Source organism: Oncorhynchus tshawytscha, unplaced genomic scaffold, assembly GCF_018296145.1.
Source record: "Oncorhynchus tshawytscha isolate Ot180627B unplaced genomic scaffold, Otsh_v2.0 Un_contig_7744_pilon_pilon, whole genome shotgun sequence".
NCBI classification, from domain to species: domain Eukaryota; kingdom Metazoa; phylum Chordata; class Actinopteri; order Salmoniformes; family Salmonidae; genus Oncorhynchus; species Oncorhynchus tshawytscha.
Window position 1 is genome coordinate 43,129 of NW_024608876.1, and position 24,599 is coordinate 67,727.

Here is a 24,599-nt window from a genome sequence, read left to right on the forward strand (position 1 = left end):
GTCTGAAAATTTATAGCACGATTTTTGATGCTCCTTGGTTGGGGTCTGAGCAGATTATTTGTTGCGATTGCAAACGTAATAAAATGGTGGTCCGATAGTCCAGGATTATGAGGAAAACATTAAGATCCACAACATTTATTAAACGGGACAATACTAGGTCCAGAGTATGACTGTGACAGTGAGTAGGTCCAGAGACATGTTGGACAAAACCCACTGAGTCGATGATGGCTCCGAAAGCCTTTTGGAGTGGGTCTGTGGACTTTTTCATGTGAATATTAAAATCACCAAAAATTTGAATATTGTCTGCTATGACTACAAGGTCCGATAGGAATTCAAGGAACTCAGTGAGGAACGCTGTATATGGCCCAGGAGGCCTGTAAACAGTAGCTATAAAAAGTGATTGAGTAGGCTGCATAGATTTCATGACTAGAAGCTCAAAAGACGAAAACGTCATTTTTTTTTTAAATTGAAATTTGCTATCGTAAATGTTAGCAACACCTCCGCCTTTGCGGGATGCGCGGGGGATATGGCCACTCGTGTAACCAGGAGGTGAGGCCTCATTTAACACAGTAAAGGTCAATCACATCAAGATTATGATCTGTGATTAGTTCATTGACTATAACTGCCTTTGAAGTTTCGGATCTAACATTAAGTAGCCCTATTTTGAGATGTGAGGTATCACGATCTCTTTCAATAATGACAGGAATGGAGGAGGTCTTTATCCCAGTGAGATTGCTAAAGTGAACACCGCCATGTTTAGTTTTGCCCAACCTAGATTGAGGCACAGACACGGTCTCAATGGAGATAGCTGAGCTGACTACACTGACTGTGCTAGTGGCAGACTCCACTATGCTGGCAGGCTGGCTAATAGATTTAAATCTTTAAAATAGATTAAATTTAGATTTTTTTTGTCACTGATGTACGCACAATACACCATAATCGTAAAGTGGAATTATGTTTTTAGAAATGTTTACAAATGAATTAAAAATGAAAAGCTGAAATGTCTTGAGTCAATAAGTATCCAACCCTTTTATTATGACCTCAATAAGTTCAGGAGTTAAACCTGCTTAACAAGTCACACAATAAGTTGCATGGACTCACTCTGTGTGCAATAATAGTGTTTAACATGACTTTTAAATGACTACCTCATCTCTGTACCCCCACACATACAATTATCTGCAAGGCCCCTTAGTCGAGCAGTGAATGTTAAGCACAGATTCAACCACAAAGACTAGGGAGGTTTTCCAATCGTTTGCGAAGAAGGGCACTTATTGGTAGATGGATTTAAAAAAAAGATACTTTAGATGGTGTATCAACACACCCAGTCACAACAAAGATTCAGGCATCATTCCTAACTCAGTTGCCGGAGAGGAAAGAAACCGCTCAAGGATTTCACCATGAGGCCAATGGTGACTTTAAAACAGTTAGAGTTTAATGGCTGTGATAGGAGAAATTGACCTACAACATTGTGGTTACTCCACAATACTAACCTAAATTGCTAAAGGACAGTGAAAGAAGGAAGCCTGTACATTATAAAAATATTCCAAATCATGCATCCTGTTTGCAATAAGGCACTAAAGTAATATTGTGAAAAAAATGTGGCAAAGAAATGTTCCTTTATGTCCTGAATACAAAACATTACTGTATGTTTGGGGCAAATCCAACACAACACATCACTGAGTACCGCTCTTCATATTTTCAAGCACGGTGGTGGCTGCATCATGTTATTATTATTGCACACAGCTGTCAAAGGTGATGCTAACATGTATTGACTCAGGGGGTTGAATACGTAGCTAATCAAGATAAATTAATGTTTTATTTTCCATACATTTTTTAAAACAAATGTTATAGTATTTTGTGTAGGTTGTTGACAAAAAAAAAATACAATTCATTTTGAATTTGAATCCCACTTTGTAACACAACAAAATGTTTAAAAAGTCAAGGAGTATGAAGACTTTCTGAAGGCACAACAAAATGTTTAAAAAGTCAAGTGTGTGAATACCCGTTGCCCATTGATTCTTGAAGAATATGACATATAAATGCCTCATAAATTTAGTTCAACTGTCGTACCCCATCAGAACCAAAATATAAGCTTGTTTGTAAACATTGCACATGTAAACAAACAAACCAAAACCAATTGTATCGGTATACACATATTTAGCTACAAAACATGCTTAAAACTATTTTTGATATATTGGGTGGTCAGTCCTTGCATCCATTGCGCTATCTATGCATTTTAGAGTGGTTACATTTCTCCAGGCCCTTCCCTCCGTTTTTTTAACCAATACAGAGGTAGGGTGTCCACTTTGTAATTGTTTCAACTGAAGACTGTCCCTTTAACTCAGAAATGATTTTCTCAAACAATATGTAGCCTACATATTCGAGTTGATTATTAAGGACAGAATGGTGGTCTTGCCGCCATCTCCATGGTTCCATAGTCTTCAGTTGGACTGTTTCACTTCTGACTGGTTGGTTGGTTGGCTGTAGTGTAGAGGGCGAGAGGAGAAAACAAGAAATGCAAGATCATTGTTGCTTTGTCTATGGGAAATTTGATTTATTGAAAGGTTCTGAAAAAACATTCAGACCTAGGGAAAAGTGCGATACAATGTAATCCATCAAGAATGACAAGATAATAATTGTACTGCCAGTGCCAGAATCTCCAATAGATTCGTCTTTGTCAGTAGGCTTGTGTGTATTGAAGTTATTTCTTAACCACAAGAGGTCAGTATTTAGTTACATTTGCGTACACCTCATCCGGCATAAAAAAAAAAATCTAAAAAACTCCACAGCACTTTGTGGAGAAGGAAATTACACCCCACGTCTGTGGTTAAATACATGTTATTCCAATAAGAATAATTTCCCCTATCCACAAGTGTTCCCTGTGGAGTCAGACAATATGGCTGCAACTTATATTACATTTCATATAGGCGTCAATGTAACTTTTACTGCAGGCTTGTCTGTTATCCAGGGTCACAGCCTGTATATGCACGTCTCCAAGATTTCACCCTCGGTTTCTAAATATGCTTTATGTTATTCAGGGGCTAAGCAGTCGCATATCACATTGACTTATATTACAAGTTCCGTCAAGTGAGCCTGCCCTTGAAATGAGACCATTCACATTTCCTTCCACTTCCAATAAGCAGTAGAAATAGAGGTATTGAACAGTAACAGAGAATGAAAGAGTCTTCCCAGAGGCTGTAGTGAATTTGATTTGTGTTCCACTGTAATTCTAAATTCGAAGGACTTTGACAGTTGTATCGTTGTGGTTTTCTTGGAAAATGTAATCTCTTTCCTGACTTATGTTTCATTTTGTTTCAATCTGTTTTATTGAGTTTTGAGCAGCCAACGCCAGGAAAACCGTGTAAATTATATTGAAAAAGCTCAACATAGTGTGGTTTATTTTTTCTATTTGACCAGAATTTTGAATTATACTTCTACATTTCAGAGTAAAATCATTGTATAAATAAATACAGAATCAATACATTTTAATTTACACAAAACATAATTGACCGGCCGATGCAATTGATTATGATTTCCTACATGTTGCATTGCATGTGTAAACTAGTTTATACATCAGCAATCTATGGCAATGTATTGTTCTGAATTACTACGGGGCATTCTGGTTTCCATAGTGACAGCAAACACAGGAGTGGGCTCATTGCTCTTAAATTTCACAGAGCAGTAATTTCATTTACAACTGTAGCCAAACACAGCTGTAGGATTTGGGTGTACTTGAAAGTCCTAGCAAATCATTGTTGACGCTATATGACACCCGTGTGTTGGTTGATTTATGTGGATATCAACACCCAAAGTACTACATTATGACTGAGCCATATTGCAATATGAAACCAATATATGAGCAGTCCGCTCTCTCTCATTGGTCAATTTACCACTCAGAAACACATTGAAACGAACACAACAGACAGTAGGAGTACAGTTAGTTGAAATAGAGGAGCTGCTATTCCACATTGCGATCTAAAGTTGTCTTCCCAGGAGCACCTTTGCTATCAGCAGCACGTTGGAGTCAATGTCATTAAAACGATCCCGTGTTTATTACAGCTGCTATAATAGGACTGCTGAAGGGAGGGAGAGTCTCGCAAACGTATCGGTTCTAATACTATTTGAAATCATTAAAAAAAACTACCTGTGATTTATTGAGCTTGCCTGTTGCAACAAAACCAATAGAAAAGCCCCAAAAGTGGAAACCCAGCCCACCTGGCTCTCCAGGTAGACTTAAGCAAACGCTCAGAGTATTGAATGATTTCTCATATATGTGAACCCAGGTATGGTCGCGTCCCATTTGAGCAGAGCTGACATGGAGCCCCTGGCACCAGCGATAGTGTAATCTAGTGGTGTAACCCAAGAACCTGTTCCTGGTGGTCTGGCAAGAGGCTTCATGGCTGCAACAGTCAGAAGAGAGGAGATTCCCTTTACAAGCAGGGCTTAGCTGTGTACTTCCTCTCATTATGAGGCTGTGAGGGTATTTAGATGTGAGAGCAAAGGCTACTGTAGCTAACATGGAGAGAGAGAGAGAGAGAGAGAGAGAGAGAGAGAGAGAGAGAGGGAGAGAGAGAGTGTGTGCGTGCATGCATGGGTGTGTGTAATACCAACTCTATAGAATACTGCATAGTGTATTTTTGTGTTATTGATTTGTGAAAAGGAAGTGTACCTAGATGTCAGACGAGAGAGGGGTTCTAGCAGAGCAGACACGTCTAATCAAAAATGGAAGTAGAGCAGGGTTACCCTCAATAGAATAATTGTTTTATCTTTTCAAACAAGTCTCCCCAACATTAGCGTTTTCACATGCAGACTCCCCTCTAACTCTCCCTTTTAAATGCACTCAGAACTGAGAGCCAGAGAGAGAGAGAGAGAGAGAGAGAGAGAGAGCTGGCCAGTAACCAGGCCAGTGCTGCTGATAAATTGTCAGGAATCTTAAAACACTGGTTATCAGCTGCCTGGGAGGCGATGGGGGTGGGATAGGGTTAGATGTGTCTGTGTGGGGGTTGAGCACTGGCTGGTCTATGGGGTGGAGTAGTAGTAGACCTGGTGTGAGTGTGTGTGTGAGTGAAAAGGGGGGGGTGGGGGGGGTCTAGTCTGTATGTTTATGCACCAAAACAAGGTGCCTTTATTTTGGCTACCATGGCAATGGATTGGATGACAATGCCCCCATCCACAAGAAATGAATGGTCACTGAATGGTTTGATGAGCATAAAAACGATGTAAACCTCATCCCATGGCCATCTCAGTACCCAGATCTCAACACAATTGAACACTTTGGGAGATTATGCAGTAGTTGCCTGAGACAGTGTTTTCCACCACCATCAACAAAACACACATGTATGGAATTGGCCTTGGAAGAATGATTTCACATCCCTCCAATAGAGTCCCAGAAACGTGTAGCATCGATAACAAGGTGCATTGAAGCTGTTCAGGCTATTATGATACTTTATGTTGGTGTTTCCTTTATTTTGGTAGTTAACGTCACCTGTATTTTAGCAATGTCCTGCATGGAGTAGTAACCTGATGAACCGTTCTGTACTTTCAGAGGGGTTGGATTAAACGCGGCAGACACATTTCAGTTGAATGCATTCATTTGTACAACTGACTAAGTATCCCCCGTTCCTTTACTTCTGTGCAGTTTTTTGATTCGTCCAGTGCATCCTATTATAGCCTATGTGTGACTTGTGCATAATGCATCAACTACACATAAGTGTAAAATTGCACTAATTGTGGAGAACTTCATGAGCTCTGGAGACTAAATAGCCTAAGAACTTGTTACACAAGGGATACTAATTATGTATTTTTGGTATGACATTTGGTCATCGAATTATGAAATAAGACGTGGCAGGCAGACACAATAAAATCTGTTATGTTCATGTCTGACAATCTGAGGCGATAGCGACCACCGGTCAACTTCTTGGTGTTCTTTCCCCCTCTCCGGGCAGCGTTAAAATGCCCTTACTTTTGACCCAAAGGGCGCCAAAAGTGTGTGGTCAGGGTTTATGTTAGCTGCAAACATGATCAAAACCATTCTGCAGCAAGTAATGAAAGCAGTGGGGTGTTGTGAAAGTGTAAGGGCACCTGGAATTTGGGCCACCCGGGAGAGACTTCAGGTTCTCAGCCCTACGGACAAGGCGACCAATAAACAAGGGGCCACTCCATTGCAGATCAATCTGCCACCCGCTCATTAAATCAATACGCTACGTAGTCTGTGTGCGCTTAAAAGGAACATTTTTGGAAAGAAGTGGTGAGTTGTTGGCTATCGAAATCATAAATGTTGCGAATTGCTGTTGTCCGTCATATTATAGTAGACTATAGCCCATATCTTAAAATTATTTGTAATTGTTTTTTATGAAATCGTCTTTCAAACGAAGATGTTTGATTTAAAAGTTGTAACTTTGTCTCCAAAAATGATTAGTCTACATCCCTGTCCCCAAATAAAAACATAAAACCATAACCATTGTCAACCTAATTCCTAATATACATATGATTCATTTCATGGAGGATATTAGATCTAATTAGAAATAATATATAGGCCTAAACATACTGCCTATTGCCTATCAAAAAAGTGCGCTACCAGATACCACAATGATTCCAAAATTAAATGTTTTTTAAGACCATCATTTCCATGTAGTTGATGAGCCTATAGATTTAGTGCTACGTGAACTATAGCCTCATCGAAATGAGAGCATTCAGGCTAATAAATTATGCATTGAAATAAACTCAAGTTTGATTATTTCTAACGAAAGATCTACTAAATTTAAGTGAGGATGCACCAAACATGTAGCTAAGCTCGTTTATTCATTCAATTATGTATTTATTCATCTATTATTCATGTATATAAAAAAACATTTGCATTTTCTATTTGTTAAAATGGTAGGCCCACTGTGGCAATCTGGGCATGTAATACAAATACCTGTATTAATCATGTCAACGCATAATACAGTATCTCCTTTCAACTTTATAAATATTGTATTAAATTGTATAATTACATGGCATTATCCATATTATTAGCAGTTCAACTTTACTATATTCAATTTAGAAATAAAACGTTTTGTGTCAAGCAGCACGATAGGGTACTATAGCATAGGCCTAATTTCAAGGAAGCCAATTGCCAGGAAACCTATGGATGAACAATCACGGCATGCACAGACCATGACATCTTAACTTGTTTCAAATGAGAGGAAATGTGGAAATTAAATTAATCAGTAGCACTTATAAATCAAATGACAACATGGACAGAAAGACTACTTAGAAAGGACCAGGGCCACGTCATTGGACAGCTAGATCGCTCAAGATTGACTTTGAAATTGGACGTCTGTCCATGTCTTGAGAATGTTGGGAAATGCCTTCAAACCCAGCCACTAGGGGCAACTGTGAGCGGTATTACCATCAAGTAGTAGAGGTAATCTCATGACTCCGGATCCGAAGGTAGCTTGTTCAATCCCAGTGGAAGACACACACTTTTGTTTTAACCCTATCCCAAACCTTAACACTTAACTTCGAAATTTGATGTTTGGAGCCACTTCAACATTTGACGTTTGGATAAATGTGGATTAACGTCAGAATCTGAAGTCAAATTTGGTTAAACCGTGAGATCTTGTTGCAGCCCAGTATTTTGGAACAATTCCTCAAGTTCTCCATCTCTTCAAACTTTAGATCATTAATTAACTAGACAGGTTCAAATGGACACCTACTCTGCTTGGTTTCCACACATGTTTAAACAGCACTGTGGCCAAGCAAAGCTGAAGTGCAGTACTACACCAGATGATTATCTCATGTATCATAAGGGAAAGTAAGTGTAGTCTGGTGCTGAGGCAGCTGGCTCTAGAACATACTCACAAAAAAATGCCTCTGTCCCATTGGCCAGCTTGGCAGCAGCCTCTGTGTCATTGGCCAGCCCGAGAGACCCAAGTGGATTTTCCAGCTCTGTGATTTGATGAAAGGGAAACCTGACACTCATGAGACCAGTGATTGGCCGAGCCATAGAGAACTTTCACAGCCCTCTTTTGATCTGAGTAAAAATAGAACAATATCTAATGCGAGGCATTATACAGGCTTAACCTGTGTGGTTTGGAGTTCAGTACTGCACTGGCGTCACAAATGCCTGGTAGTTGGGGGATTATGGTCGGGGTTATAGGTTATACAGTTCCTTCAGAAAGTATTCACACCACTTGACTTTTTCCACTTTTTTTTGTTGTGTTAGAGCCTGAATTTAAAATCGCTTAAATTTAGATTTTTTTTTGTCACTGACCTTCAAACGATATCCCATAATGTCAAAGTGTAATGATGTTTTGTAAAATGTAAATCTGAAATGTATTTGGCAAGCCTAAATAAGTTCAGGAATAAACATTTGCTTAACAAGTCACATAATAAGTCACATGGACTCACACTGTGTGCAATAATAGCGTTTAACATGATTTTTGAATGACTTCCTCATCTCTGTGCCCCACACATACAGATATAGTGCTTTGAGAAAGTATTCATACCCCTTGACTTATTCATCATTTTGTTGTCTTACAGCCTGATTTGAAAATGGGTTAAATATTTTTTTCACCCATCTCATCCCACAATGACAAAGGGAAAACATGTTTTTAGAAATGTTTGCAAATTTATTTAAAATGGAACACAGAAATTCTCATGTAGGTATTTACACCTAAGAGTCAATACATGTTAGAATCACATTTGGCAGTGATTACAGCTGTGAGTCTTTCTGGGTAAGTCTCTAAGAGCTTTGCACATCTGGATTGTACAATATTTGCACATTATTACATTTTTAATTCTTCAAAGCTCTGTCAAGTTGGTTGTTGATCATTTCAAAACAGCCATTTTCAAGTCTTGCCATAGATTTTCAAGCCGATTTAAGTAACTAGGCCAATCAGGAACATTCAATCTCATCTTGGTATGCAACTCCAGTGTATATTTGGCTTTATGTTTTAGGTTATTGTCCTGCTGAAAGGTGAATTTGTCTCCCGGTGTTTGCTTGAAAGCAGACTGAACCAGGTTTTCCTCTTGGATTTTGCCTGTGCTTAGCTCCAGTCCAGTTTATTTTTTATCCTGTAAAACTTCCCAGTCCTTAATGATTACAAGCATACCCATGACACGATGAAGCCACCACTATGCTTGACAAAATGGAGAGTGGTACTCAGTAAAGTGTTGTATTGGATTTGCCTCAGATATAACACTTTTCATTCAGGACAATAAGTGAATTGCATTGAATGTTTTGGAATATTTTTGTTCTATACAGACTTCCTTCTTTTCACTCTGTCAATTAGGTTAGTATTATGGAGGACCTACAATGTTGTAAATTAATCTGTGTTTGAAATTCACTGCTTCACTGACTCAAGACATTTCAGATTTTAATTTTTAGTGAATTAGTAAAAATGATTGAAACATAATTCCACATTGACGTTATGGGGTATTGTGTGTAGGCCAGTGACACAAATTTGATACATTTTAAATTCAGGCTGAAAAAGTCAAGGGGTGTGAATACTTTCTGAAGGCACTGTAATTTAAGGTCCCTCAGTCAAGCAGTGAATTTCAAACACAAATTCAACCACAAAGACCAAGGAGGTTTTCTAATGCTTTGCAAAGAAGGGCACTTATTGGTAGATGAGTAGAAAAAAGCAGACATTAAATATCCCTCTGAGTATGGTTCCTAACTCAGTTGCCGGAGAGGAATGAAACCGTTCAGGGATTTCACCACAATGCCAACGGTAATTTAAAACTGTTACAGAGTTTAATGGCTGTGATAGGAGAAAACTGAGGATGGATCAACAACATTGTAGTTACTCCACAGTACTAAGCTAAATGACAGAGTGAAAAGAAGGAATAAAACATGTTTGTTTGGGGCAAATCCAACACAACACATTACTGAGTACCACTCCCCATATTTTCAAGCATAGTGGTGGCTGCATCATGTTATGAGTATGCTTGTAATCGTTCAGGACTGGGGAGTTTTTCAGGATAAAAAAGAAACAGAATGGAGCTAAGCGCAGGTAAAATCCTAGAGGAAAACCTGGATCATTCTGCTTTCCACCAGACACTGGGAGATGAATGCACATTTCAGCAGGACAATAACCTAAAACACAAGGCCAAATCTACACTGGAGTTGCATACCAAGAAGACAATGAATGTTCCTGAGTGGCTGAGTTACAGTATTGACTTAAACTTAAGACTTAAAAATGTATGTCTAGCAATGATCAACAACCAATTTGACAGAGCTTGAAGAATTTTGAAAAGAATAGTGGGCAAATATTGTACAATCCAGGTGTGCAAAGCTCTTAGAAAGACTCACAGCTGTAATCGCTGCCAAATGTGATTCTAACATGTATTGACTCAGAGGTGTGAATACTTATGTAAATGAGATATTTCTGCATTTCATTTTCAATAAATTTGCCAAAAAATATGTAAACATGTTTTGACTTTGTCATTATGGGGTATTGTGTGTAGATGGGTGAGACAAAACATACATGTAATCAATTCTGAATTCAGGATGTAACACAACAAAATGTGGAATAAGTCAAGGGGTATGAACACTTTATGATGGCACTGTTATACGTGGATATCAGAGTTCAAGGTTCAGGAGCGGTGGATGGATGAATCAGTGGGAAAAAGGGCCATTATCTTCCTGTCTGATGTATGACAGGTCCCTATGTGCTTGTGATGGCTGATGGGAGTGCTCTGGGACTTTGGGAGAGTCAAAATAACACGGTGACATCGTCATCAGCCCAATTAAAACAAGGAAACATTCATCGGACCGCATGCTCATTAATCAACCCGGGCCGTAGCCTGTGGACACATAGTGGGTGTCGGATGTGTGCGTTTGTGTACCCTCACCTCGAAAGCAGTTATTTGGTTTCTCAATCTGGACTGACGTGTACAGAAAATACAGGGTACTCATAGATCCAACTTAGTGCCCTTTCAATATGGCAGATTGCATATGGGTCCACCGGCTCTGCACCATATAGGGGGAATGCGGTGAACCCTTTCGGAAAGCTTAGTAACACATGTGGGGACAGGGAGGGAGGGTGAGAGGGTGAGGGTGAGAGAGAGAGCGAGAGATGGCGTGAGAGGGGGTAGAATGTGGATGGTTGTCATCGCTGTGTTTTAACGCAGGCTAGACACAGACTTCTCCAGAAACTCTCCATTACTGCCCATGATGGATGACAGAGGAACCTGGCCCCGGATGCACCGTCCTCTTTTCCCTTCACCGGGCACTAACTGACTGACTGACGGGGAGCTGGAGGGACCCATCCAGGGGTTATACCATCACCATCACAACACCGCTCCACTCTGACCTGATGCTCATTAATGATCCAGGAGAGAGAGAAAGAGAGAAAAGAGAAAATGAGAGAGAGAGAGAATGTGGATGGTTGTCATGTGTGGTGTGTGTGTGTGTGTGTGTGTGTGTGTGTGTGTGTGTGTGTGTGTGTGTGTGTGTGTGTGTGTGTGTGTGTGTGCACGTGCACCCACTTTCTCATGTGAATTCGTGGGAGGCACAGCCTATGGTCCCACACTGTGTCCTATGAAAACAATGTAATATTGCTGATGTTTTGGGAGACAATCTGGTGCGTAACAACACCAAAGTGTAGCCATTCAGGTCAGATATGACACAGAACAATGGTGTTAGATTACAGAGATCTCATTTTCCATGTCTTTGAGAGGACTCAGCATGGCCTCTGTTGATATAAGCTTAAAGATCTTTGTTAGGCATTGAACAAAATCAGTTTATTGACCTTACATTTTAATGTCTGGCATGGCTAAATGTAATGTGGGCCCCTAAAAAATAACCTACATTGATATGCAGAATTCTGGTCCTGAAAATAAATATTATCAGTCAGGAAACTATTCTGCATTTTGAATTCAATGTTTAGACTTTATGCCCCTGATCATAACACTTAGAGAGAAAGATAGGGGACATCTTTCGTTTTTTGCTGAATTCCCTTTCCTAATCTTCAGAGGAAGGTGGCACAGGGTGTAAATATTTATTTATTACGTCACAGGCTGGAAACACGCTGTGACCTACACAGCGTGATGCAGTCATCTCGACCTAGTTATCCCGGCCACTTCCACCGGACAGATAAGGAAATAGCTGAACTCGCTCCCGGTCAGAAACGCAGTGACACACCATGCATGGGAACTGGACACAGAGGGACATTGTATGATGTACGATAATATGCTCTATCACATTTTCAACTGGTCAAACCGATGAGGCCTTTGTCTGCATTTGATAGTGATGCAAGATTCAATGATAAGTTGTATTGATTGCCATCAATTGTCGAGGCTACTCAGAAAGAGTTCGGTTTTTGTACGTTTTCATTTTTAACCCCCAGGCGCATTAGTTGTCAGCCAAATACGGACTTGAATTATTTGTTCTCTGTTTTTGGCGAAACCCTGCAGCGACATCTGCGTTGCTGCAGCTGCGTCGGAAGATATGACTGCTGAGAGTAATCGAACCATCTTTAAGAAGTCAATGAACCTCGTCCGAATACGGATGACATCATATCCTCTTGGGGTAGCCTAATAATCTAGGTGTCTTTTGACCGCTGCTTCGCCATCACTCATACAGCAAGGAAGAGAAAATCCCCTTCAGTCCCTGGACCCAAAATGAAGAGCAATAGACCTGAAAAGCATTTGCAATATGATGAATTATCTCATGCATGTTGCATGTAATTTAACAGGATTTTGCAAATGCAATCATAGTCATTTGGCTACAGATAGGTTTAGACTTATACATTTGGTCTGCTTAATTTAAAAACTGGGTCATACTAGTGGTACATTTGATAAAATGCTGCCTGCTTTAAAATGTCACATAAAAAAAATGAAAATAAGCATGAAACGCGTCAAAAATGTTTATATTTGAAATCTAGCTTCCATTTTCCATTTTAGTCCTAATTTTAGAAAGATATCTGTAAAAACATTAACCGAAGAACATCTTTGACATGTTTGTGGTTTTATTTGAATTCCTTGAAAGACTCATATGGGGATCAAGTGGCAATAATCTTAACAGTTTGTAGGTTATAGTCCTACGAACGAAAACCTGAACTCTTTCTGTCTCTCTTATCAATGATGTGCCCAAAAGCACCGTCATTACAACGTTATGCTATTAATTGGTTTGTGTTGAAAATATGTTTAACATTGTGAATGGTGTATATCATTCTAATGTAGGCTGGATTGGTATCTGTTTCTTGACGTACAGTGGTGTGAAATGCATGGACATTGATTTGTAGGGTTGTTATGGATGGTCAACTATAGAGTTCAATAACTTGGGCCTATGAGCATTTCGGTCTATGAGCATTTTAGGTATTCAATTGTTGATGTGTGTTGTCACATCGAAATGACAATATTTTTTGGGTGATTTGAAAGTACTTCCAAAGTAGTCTTCAACACCACATTTTGAACAATAATGCATTCATGCTGCATTCAATGGCGCGAAAAAGCAAAATAAAGCCATTGATTTGCAGAGTAGTCTACAAAGCCTGGAATATAGTGATTTGTTAAATCATTTTGTCCTATATTAACGTATTAACCTGAACGAATAATATTTAACCGTTAGCCTATAGTTAGGGTAATTTTTGCAAATTAGCAACTATGATGTCGATTTGATGAAGGCTGTATACGCCTCCCATTCCATATGGGTCTGAATTTATATTCCAGCCAAATTGACCAGACATTACCGCCGTAAGTGCTGCCTTGGTTAGGCCTATCGAACAGCATTTGGGCACTGTCTATTCATTTCTTTAATTGGTTAGTTTAAACGGTTAATACTGTGCGTAACTCGTGTCTGTGAAGTCCCTGGTCTGTTTATTTCCCAGTGAAGAAATATTACACTACTACAGCGGCGGTTCATCATGCCGTGGCGACGCGCCTTCCACTTAAATAAATGGCATAAAATGCCTCGAATCTGGCCAAGGTCGGTCAGTGTCAATCCACAGCGTTTAGCTAACAAAACATAACTATTATGGCTATTAGACGGTATCCAGTCTTACTTATTTGGACACCAATTATTTACAAACCCAACTGGGAACATTGAATTAGACCTAAATCTAAAATGTAGTCATTTTAAAACGAAGACACAATGCTCCAGATGATTTTGAAGCACTAATGCAACGCATATCACCATAACCTATAAGAAAGACAAACACGAGCACATTGTTTTAAATGACATCAACTTTACCCATAAATGACATCAACTTTAGCATAGCCTAACAAACTTTACTCAAAGCAACCTTTCTAAAATGCATCATTGAGCGCAGGTACACACACACACACGCACACACACAAACACACACACACACCTTGATATGATAGTCCTGCATTACTCAATGCACTGTGAACAGTCAATCGTGAATAAGTAGTTTTACAAGCAGAGAGGTTGGGTAGATTTAAATGTCAAACTCTCTCAATCCATGCAAATATATATGTTCCCTCACTGAATCTTATTCGTAGTAGTATGCCTAGCCTATATATTTGTTTAAATGTAGGCTAATATATTGCACTGTACCCTATTGTGAAACACATAATAAGTGCTACCTACATTTTTAAAGGGTTGCGGGTAGGGTTATGTATTGTTTGAAGGTGTATTTTTTAAATCCACAAGGCCAGAATAACGATGTTGACGCGAGGCGTAGATGGTAGTATAGTCTGCAGTGTGTGTGTAAACGCAGTCATTTTCCGGTTAATGTTTTTGCGCGCAGCATTCCCAAATGGATTTATGGTCTGTATTAACGGTTTTAAATGTTTATCACCGACAAAACAGAACAGTCGCCTCCTGCTCGCCGGGATAAATGGAGTGTTAGCCGAGTCCCCTACAATGACACGCATGCCCTCAGCCACTTGGGAGGTCTGCCTCTCCTCCTCTCGCCTCACTTGATCTCATAGTGCCGCGCGCCACAGGCGAATAGAGGATGCAGTATGAGTCAGGGTGTTCAGAACAATATTTTGGTATAGTAATTTGCCTAATTCACATTCTGCATAAAGCAATGGGTGTAGCATATCGTATATATAAAGAGAACCCATGTGAAAACCCACATTTTTAATATTTCTACCCTACGTTGCACATCATTTTAGATCACCCCTCTTCAATTATATTTTCTATTTCATTGTCTATAGACTTTTTCAACTGTCAAAATAATAACACGTTTAAAAATGGCTATAGTAGTCTATTGAATGCCAACGTTGTTCATTTGTGTAAATCGAAAAATCTGCACCATCAACATATAGTCTATAGCTAGCACACATGGGCCTGTGTTACTGCATGAATTTCAGTAACCATACATATTCTGATTTGTCTTTTGAATATGTATTATAATCATCACGCATATAATGATAATGACAATGCATTGTTATTCTGATTATTCTGATTATTCTGGTTATTATTATGATGGTGATTATTATTAGGCTATTATTATTACAGTGTTATAACGCGTCAAAGTGGTACTTCAGTGTAGCCTACTTAGCATTATAATAACAAGGTAACAGAGCGGCTTTACAACGAGCAAACAAGCGCACAACGCTCCACATGGTAGCATATGCAATAACTATGGAGTTACATCGTCGTAGTCAACTTTGACTGACTTCCATCAACACCGTTACTGAAAACTGTGCATCACATGTAAGCAAGACAGGAAATAGCCTCTATAACAAAAATAAAAGATAAATATCACAGTTAATTCAAGTGTCCCTTGAAATGTATTCAAAACAAATGATGAAATCCGCGTAGTTTAGGCTACTTACCATGGATTAGATAAGGTTCGTTATATCCACGACCTCTAATAGGAAGAAATACCATCAGGTTCCAACAGCCCTTGTCGATTCCCATCCACTGATAATGTCCTCGGCTATACAGAGACCCCGAGCGGTTCCTTTCATGCGGAGCACTCAGGGCTTTTCGACAAGACAACATAGCCTCTGTCCTGGGAGCTGGCGCACCGACCTGTGCCTGGAGAAGGTTTTTGAGGACGGTTTGGATGGAGAGGGAGTTTTTTTTGTGAGAAATTCAATCTCACATACAGTAGCAGACCCCATCTGGGAACTGTCACAACTGACAGCAACACAGGGCACAGGCCTGATTTTCCGCACAACATTCCGCGTAAAATTAGGCATATAAGAGGTTTTGCATAAAGGTCGATTGTTGTCAGATCCGTTTTCTGTTTTTGGGGATATATTTTACGTATTATTCCCAATGGTTGGAGATGGCACATAGATAAGCGTCGCGGAATATTCTGGTCACACAAGTCCAGAGATGCTTCTGGACTCGAGCTGATTTCACGATCTCTAAAAAGTTAGCATCATCTTTTTGCGAGGCAAACGTGAAACAAAAACAACCATTCTGCAATGTTGTTTCACACTGAAGGATGCAAATATTTTTTTGTTTGTTCATTCGTTGTTGCATATAGGCCATGATTTTACTCATCCTTCATTGAATTATCATGGTGAATAAAGTCATTCTCTTGACCTAGTAATATTTTCACTTGCAGTCTAAACATATATCCTTCATCTTGCCTAAATTTGATATATTTATATAACAGCGATGCATTGTTGAAAGTTAATTTGTAGTGCCAGTTGATGCTTTTGAAAACACTGATAACCCGTGTCACTCAGTCTTATGGGACTAAACTTGAGACTATAACATGATTTCATCTAACTCTAACACTGGGCAAAAACTGTTTGATTCCACGTTATTTGTAATTTCAACCAAAAAAATAATTTGATGAAGTTGAATCCGGTGGAAAACTGATTGGAAATGAAAAAAGTAATCAACATCAGGGATTTTCGTAATTTTTTCACCCAACTTTTAACCTAAATGACCAGGTGACATTTTTTTGTTGATTTCACGTTGAATTCACGTTAATTAACAACTCAAACAGATGTAAATCAAAGCTAGACGTTGAACTGATGTGCCCAGTGGGTTGTATTGTCGGAAAATGCTCTTATGTGTTGTGCTGGCATATTATTCAATTTATTTGTTCAGTATATCCTGTTGGTCTTAATGTGTTTTTTAAATGATCAATAAAGATGTGGCCATATGTTTTTTTTTAGTTGGGCCAAATTCTAGCTGTATGCGTAATAACTCTCATTATTTGTAAAAACAAAAATGTACGCATGACTATGTCACTCGGTCTGTGCCCTGTAGATCATTCGTTGATTGTGCCCTATCCTCTTAGTAATCACATATTTGTCCCAGCTATATTTAAATATATCCCCTATGCAGCGCAATATCTTATTTTATATCTTATCTTATCTTATCTTATCTTATTTTTAATCAAAAATTGCATTGTTGGAATAAAACGTTTTACAATGATGCAACGTTTCATAGGCTTTTGTTTTAGTGCTGGGCCATGACAAATCATAGGCCTAGCTCAGTAGCCTGATCTTACAAAGCCTGGAAAGGTATTTTACCTATCAGCTAACCACATTATATGTTATTGCAATCTGTCAGTCGATGATGTGGCACGCAACCACTGATTTATGCATGCGACGTCTGAACAGAGGAAAGCGATCTAGGACTTAATCATAGAAAGATTTTGACTCACGTGGGTTACATATGGTAGGCCGTCATTGTAAATAAGAATTTGTTTTTGACTGACTTGCCTAGTTAAATAAAGGTTAAATAAAATAAATAAAATACAAATATATAGTATGTTTGCAGTCTGTTTTGAGTGCACGTTTTGCACTTTTATAGTTTGCAAAATTTTTTTCAGCATTGAAATAGTCTAGGCCTGTCTCTCCTTAAAATACAAATACATGCATAGCCCTACATACTGACATACTTCTTTGTCAATTAATTGATGCCACAGTTTTCCTATATGGGTTTGATAGAAAAAAAATGCATTAAGAATGATCCTGTTTCCAGATTGCGAGTGGAACGCACCGCGTCATTACGTTCAGTGTTGCAGCAGGATAGCTTCGAACCATCTGATCCGACGTCAACATGTCTACCCGCCCTCGTTGAGACTGCAAGAGAGAAAAAACTGGGTAGGAGGGTTTTATGAAGTAATCGTTCGCAGATGTTTGTAATACCAGGGAAAAATGGTATTCCACACTTAGAGAAGTCTATCATGTTGTAAGTCCAGTCCACTGCCGGTATTAGAGGGAATTAAACAGGAGAACAAAGAACAGTATTGACCCATACACACTCATTTTGATCGTATGCAGTGTGCAATTAAGCAAATGAAAAGCTTTGCTATTGTAGGCCTAGGCATACCAGTCATCCTGCAAACTATGTTATTTTGGGATAGCACAGAGGATTAATCAAAACGTAGCACATTTGATTGGCACATTGGACCAGGTTATTGCTTCCTACTGCATTTCCACTGATTTGAGGATGGTGAGCTCAACCGGCTGAAAACAAAGTACGTCGCCAATAGGTCTATGTGTTGGCCTATGAGTTGTATCCTTCTATAAATAATACAGCAGCAGGTCAGTTTCATCTCTTTATCACAACAGCCAGTTGATACTATTTCGGACGCCATATTGACACAGACAGACAAATGATTCATAATTGTCATACTTCGGACTCGTGAAACAAGCCAATTGCATGTTACAATTATCTAATGAAATCGGATGGACTGTAAATCTTCGGCGTGTCCAATCCTCTTCTGATTTACGTTGCTGTAGATGTCACTTTAATTGCATAGCTTCTCGTGAAGAATCCTTTGGTCTGTTGTAGCCTATCTGAGGTCTGTTTACTCACCAACCATGCATTCAAAGGACAAGTAACGATTATTCTTAGGGCAGTTTAAATCCAGTCTACTCTCTAATAAATATTTACCAAGCTGTGATGCAGTGGGTAAAAGTGTGAAATAGACATGTGAAATACAACATGTTATGTTTCAGGCTTTTATGTTGCAGGCCCAGTCTATAATTGCGCAGCTGACACATTGATAAGTGAAATAGGCTGTAGACGCAATGTTTTTTTTGGTTTCGTTGTAATGTTTGATTAGTGACGTGCATTTCAAAACAAAATTATCTAGCCTATTTGTAGAACAATGGGCTATTATTTTCTATCAAAAGTAGGATATTAGTCATATCCAAAATGATTTTATGCAAAGGCTACAGGTTTCATCGTCCGCCCTCAACCCCCAACCCCGAAAAAGACACTTCAGCGCCGCATTTTGATAGGCACGCTATCAATCACACGGACATCGGATAGCTGGGCTCTCTCTCGAGCCTCGACAATCTACTTTCCTCGGACCAACCAGCTTTTAACGTCAAAATACACATTTTTCCCGGCTCCGCTCTGTCTCGGCCTCTTGTGTTTTGGGCGAGAAGAGTGGAATGCCATAATTAACCAATGGAATTTCAAGCCTATATATGCTATTTCTGCCACAATGTTTACATCTTTAGAAGGGTTGGTCATGGAGCCTAAAGAAAGGCTAGTTTTATGTTTACTTAGACCATCAAATTAGAGTAGCCTATAGCTATTATGCAGTTACTAGAACAATATTTAAAATAGGGAATCACTTTATAACATGGAAAATGGAGTCACTAGCAGCAATAAATAATACCATTGTTATTGTTGAGTATATACCAATTGTGGTTAACTCAGTGGTCTCAATGTTGAGTAATTATTCCACTATACTAGCCTATTAGTAGGCCTACAATCCTTATAATCAAGATAGTGCAGCCTAGTAGTGTGCGCCTAGTCTATTTGTTTATTTAATCCTGGTGATATTGAATGACAACAACAACGATACTAGCCTATAGGTACTAATATTACACTACTAGCAGGGCTGTTAATGAGGACTTAGCATGTAATAGCAATCATCTAAATGATAGGGCTAATAATAACAGTCTGTAACAACAGCCTACTAATAATACTATACGTCAAAGTAGCCGTCATGACAATAATAAGATGCCTATAATCAAGGAGGAAAATGACAACAATGAGCTGTGTTGCATGTTGTTTAAGCATGGATACATTTCCTGGTGATTCTGTTGAATAGGTCATAGCCCCCATGAACATACGTTTGACGTAAACAATATAATTTACCCTTATGTCAGCTTATTGCTGACCGAAAAGAACACAACGTAATTATTCGTCTGGCGCACTGCACATAAATCTTCTGTGCACCAAAATAGATATTTAGTTTCATTGTAAGCTGTTTCTTAGACTATATTTATCTCCTACACGATCACCTATGTCAGAACCCGCATGTTCTAATAGGCTACAAACACGACACAGACAGTTTCTCCTGCGCTTGGGAATGTTTCTGTTTCTACTTGAGGAGCTGTTGTGGATGTATCGCGTGAGTGCTGTTTGACAGGACTCGGGAAGGGAGAGCCCAGGTAAGCCTATAGGCCTTAGTTTGAAATAAAATGGAGGCCTAGGCTACCTCTAATCAAACAGAACATGCATGATTTCATTTTTACTATAGCTATATAATACTTTTATTTCTATTCGAGGGGAAAAGTCTACTGCAAATGTTTTTTTTGAAGAATATGTCATACCTTGCAAGCGATATTTTACATTGGAATGAGTTTGGTATAGAATATACCCTTTAAAGTCTGCCTCGTATTTTCACTTTAATTATGCAACAAGGTGGTTGACTTTGTTTTTAAAAAAACAGTGGTTTATTGAATTAATTACATTGTTTACATCTCAAATATTATTTAAATTCCACGTCTCTGGACGGAAGTGCAATTGAGTGGACTAAACAGTTGTTTAAAACACTATCAAATACTGTATACGACCACAAAAATGACAACATAACACTTCATTACTTTTTTTTTTCAAATAAAACATTTGCTTGAACTGCATCCACGACATCAGCCAAACACCATTGGTATTTATATCCAAAGAGAGATAGATGGAGATAGAAAGAGAGATAGGGATAGATTGAGAATGACTTCACATACACCATAGTGTCCAATATTTCTGTTTGATTTACTCTTGGGACAACAACAAACATCCAACCAACAACATCAGACAATGACAAAGTCCCTTACCAAAGGGTGCTGTATCTCCTCCTCTTAAAAATGGAATGTTTTTTTTTTCTTCAAATATCCACTCTCCGTAGCGGCAATTGCACATAAATATTCCATTAAATAACGTGAGAGTACAAATAAAAGTCTAGAAGAAGACTTTTTCATCATTTCAAGTCTTTTTTTGAGAGGAGAAGAAGGATATTCACTGTTTGAGTTCCAAAGCCCAGACATGCTGCGGCCAACCAGTCCTTCCTTTGGTTTTCTTATCGTTGCTGCTCGCTGTGTTTTTCAAAACGTCATTCTGTTGGAAACAAGGAAAAATCAGATGTATGTTATTGTTGTCGAGAAATACTACTTTCTTGCCACTTATCACCACTTCTCTCCGGCATTCAAGGCTGTTATTTGGCCTACTGTGGTGTGGGAGCATGAAGTTGTTATTACTAAATTATTAGGAAAATTATAATATATTTACAGACTTTTATAACGCCAGTTTAGAACAGGTATCATTTAGTAACCTTGTCTCCATAAAAACCAGTATTTTTGGTCGCTTATGTCAAAATATTATAGGCCTTAAGAAGGTTGTAGCCTATTGAGTTTCACAGCATAGGCTACTACAAACCTAGATAATAAGCAAATGTATGATCTATAATGTCAAGCTTTGCAGGAGGCTACTCTATGTTTGCATAAGTATGCATAAACTGAAATTAAGAATTTGTCTTACCACTTCTTTCTTTCTCCTCTCCTCCTTTGCTTCAGTCTTTTTGAAGTCCGCTTTGAAGGCCTCTGCGTCGCCGTTCTGCTCGTCCTTGTCCAGAATGTCCATGAGGTAGGCGATATAACTGGTAGCCAACCTGAGGGTCTTTATTTTGGACAGTTTAGTATCCGCAGGAACATTAGGAATGCAATCCCTGAGCTCCGAGAAGGCGCTGTTGATGCTCTGAGTCCTGCGCCTCTCCTTTCGGTTTGCCGTAGGTCTCCGTTTCACCGGCCGAGGTCCCATCCCGATCCCAGCGACGCCAGCCCCGGGGATACCACCTCCGTAGTGTGCGTGGTCTAACGCCGGGCCCCCGGTGGAGTATTCGGGGCTGTACGAGGGTGCCATACTGTAGTCTGGGGGAGACATCTCCGGTGGCTTATCAGCCAACCGTGGAAGTAGGGGTTCTCTTCGTGGCAGCGGCTTGCAGCTGCTGCTGCAGCGAAGGAGTAGCCGTCATGATGCATCACCGGATGGTGAGGGAATCCACCAACTAAACTCATGGCGACACAGCAGTAGACCAAAAACTGCTACTAACGAACCACGAAACGAATACGCGTTCGCGCTCTCCGATTAAAGTCAGGTTCTCCAAAATATTTTTAGGAAAATAGGCTATTCTCATAAAAAGTCACTTGGTTCAGTTGGTCATTTGAAAAGCAATGCTATTTATTTGTCCAATATAGACACCTAAACGAAACTTCAGCAATGCATGAGTTTTTAGACGTTATTTTTTTCTGTTTTGCTGGTCTATGGTGTGGAATATAGAAGAATGTTGTCAGCTACTTACACGTTTTTCTCAATTTGTCCATTCCCAACGTGAGAAAGTTCCTTCTTTTCCATTACGGAGACAGACAGTGCATGTTTCGCCTGATGAACTGCGTCCTCAAGCACTTCGGGTCGAGCTTTTCCCCTCAAACTCTTTATGGATTCCAGACCAAATTCATTGAATAGGGCGTCAGATAACAAAAAAGCTCTAAATCCCAGCTGCTATAGTGTGCACTGCACGCAATACACAGCCGTTCAGTTGAGCACACAACCAGAATTCATCCGTTTGATCTCCATGTCACAGCTTCATCTTTAGAACGACTTGGGTTAATATATGTCGTCAAAACCACTCTTAGCCAATCACGTCTTAGAGGAGGAGGGACACAACCTACATTGCTGGATGTTTTCGCTCCTAAATTTCAATGGCCCCTCTTAAGCATTGGCAGCCTCGACATATTTTATTAATGACAATACGATTGTGAAAAATCCATACACCGCCTAATTAGACTATTGAAATTATAAAATCATCAACAAAATGAGAGGTATGGACGTTTTTTGCCTTCAAATGTCAACGTTAGGGCTGTTGTTGTAGGTTAATTTTAAGAATGATAGGCCTATGATTAGTGGTAGGCTATTACTATTTGTGATTTGCACGTTTGATTGTACTCAACAACAACAAAAAATACGTAGGCATAAAAGTCAAACATGATTGATTAGTTTATTCATGAAACTCGTCTTGTCTTGATGTAAAAGTTAGCTTTCAAGGAAATAGGCCTACATGATTTTGTGGGATATGTCATCAATGGAGCAAGGCATTTATTGTACGCGCATGGAAAGGCGCTAAATCGTTAAACAGGAATATTATTCACAGTAGCCTATGATTTTCACATCTGACACTTTTCGTATTCATATTAAAAGTGTATATTTTGATCTGTCTCAGGTAGGCCAAGTCCCTTATCAATAAACCAAGCGCATTATTGGCCTATTGGTCACAGTCCATATTACTCGTGCAAAACAATTATAAACTCCATTGCATGATCCTACATTGTGTCACACAAAATGATGCGAATAGCAAACAACAGAATCATTTAATATTTTATCTGTGTAGAAATAAATAATAACACTTTTCGACATATTGATTTTAACTGACATGCATTATTGCTCGATTTGCGATCATTGCACACGTAATGGAATCACGTTGGCCCATTCTCACAATGTATAAAATATATATATATAAATAAATATAAATATATATATATATTTCAAATACAACATATGATATGCACAGCTTTGACATTTATTTGTTTTTGTTGTATAATATATTTCACCCATCGAAACAACTGACTTGGCTTTAGAATGTTGGCTGCGTTTGCTATATTAGCATATAAACACTATATATCTATGTGAAATTAAATTGTAATTCTTCATTACATTGCAAATAAATAATGGCTATTTCATTATAGCATTATTTTGGTGCAAATGTGAATATAATAGAGAGATGCACCTTAGGTTCTACTCTTCGTAGGACCTTCCTCCAGTACTGGAATAGGCCAATACATAAACCGATAGGCTTGAATGACCAGGGAGAATCCAGCCGATGACGCAATTTAAAGCAAAGTAGTCCTGTTTCGCACAGATTGCTGATAAGGTAAACAATTCATTTAAATACTCAACTAATTTTGTTTCAGGGCTCATTTGAACCTTTATTTAGACTCGAGGTTGTTGATGGTCAGCCCATATTTATTTATGGTCATCTCAATTGGTATAAAACCAAGTGTATCATTGCATGGTAACTCATAAGAAATTGACACGTAGTCGAGGCTATTGGCCTAAAAATGAACAATGCGTATTTTGATACAGTTCCATACGGAGAAGGGTGTTCCATTAACGATGCCTTAGTAAATGAAACTGATTAAATTGCACAGAGAAACCATTACATTTGCTGTGAGGTAAAAACACATTTTATTCTGTAGAACAATACTACAGATCATATGGGGGTCAGAATAAACGAGTTGTCATACAAGAGCTGTATTATTTGGACATTCCTCGGCATATCTTATTCAGCCCACACACCGCATGTTGAACGTGTGTGTGTGTGTATGTGTGTGTGTGTTTGTGTGTGTGTGTGTAGCCTAGATATGTGTGTCAG

At 39.0% G+C, this 24,599-nt stretch overlaps 2 protein-coding genes across 2 annotated transcripts in view; both read right to left on the reverse strand.

The window, feature by feature from the left end:
* LOC112261309 (scrapie-responsive protein 1) overlaps window positions 1-15,983 on the reverse strand; it is a 35,291-nt gene extending 19,308 nt beyond the window's left edge. Inside the window, exon 1 of the mRNA XM_024436575.2 lies at window positions 15,739-15,983. The gene's annotated coding sequence lies outside the window, so the exon portion shown is untranslated. The remainder of the gene's footprint in view (window positions 1-15,738) is intronic.
* A 4,571-nt stretch (window positions 15,984-20,554) lies between these two features.
* Window positions 20,555-22,772, reverse strand: LOC112261310 (heart- and neural crest derivatives-expressed protein 2). Its single transcript, XM_024436576.2, is given in 3 exon segments — window positions 20,555-21,232; window positions 21,653-22,059; window positions 22,062-22,772. Coding segments are annotated over 3 exon segments (633 nt in total). The 5' UTR covers window positions 22,189-22,772; the 3' UTR covers window positions 20,555-21,133.
* Between the last annotated feature and the right edge of the window lie 1,827 nt (window positions 22,773-24,599).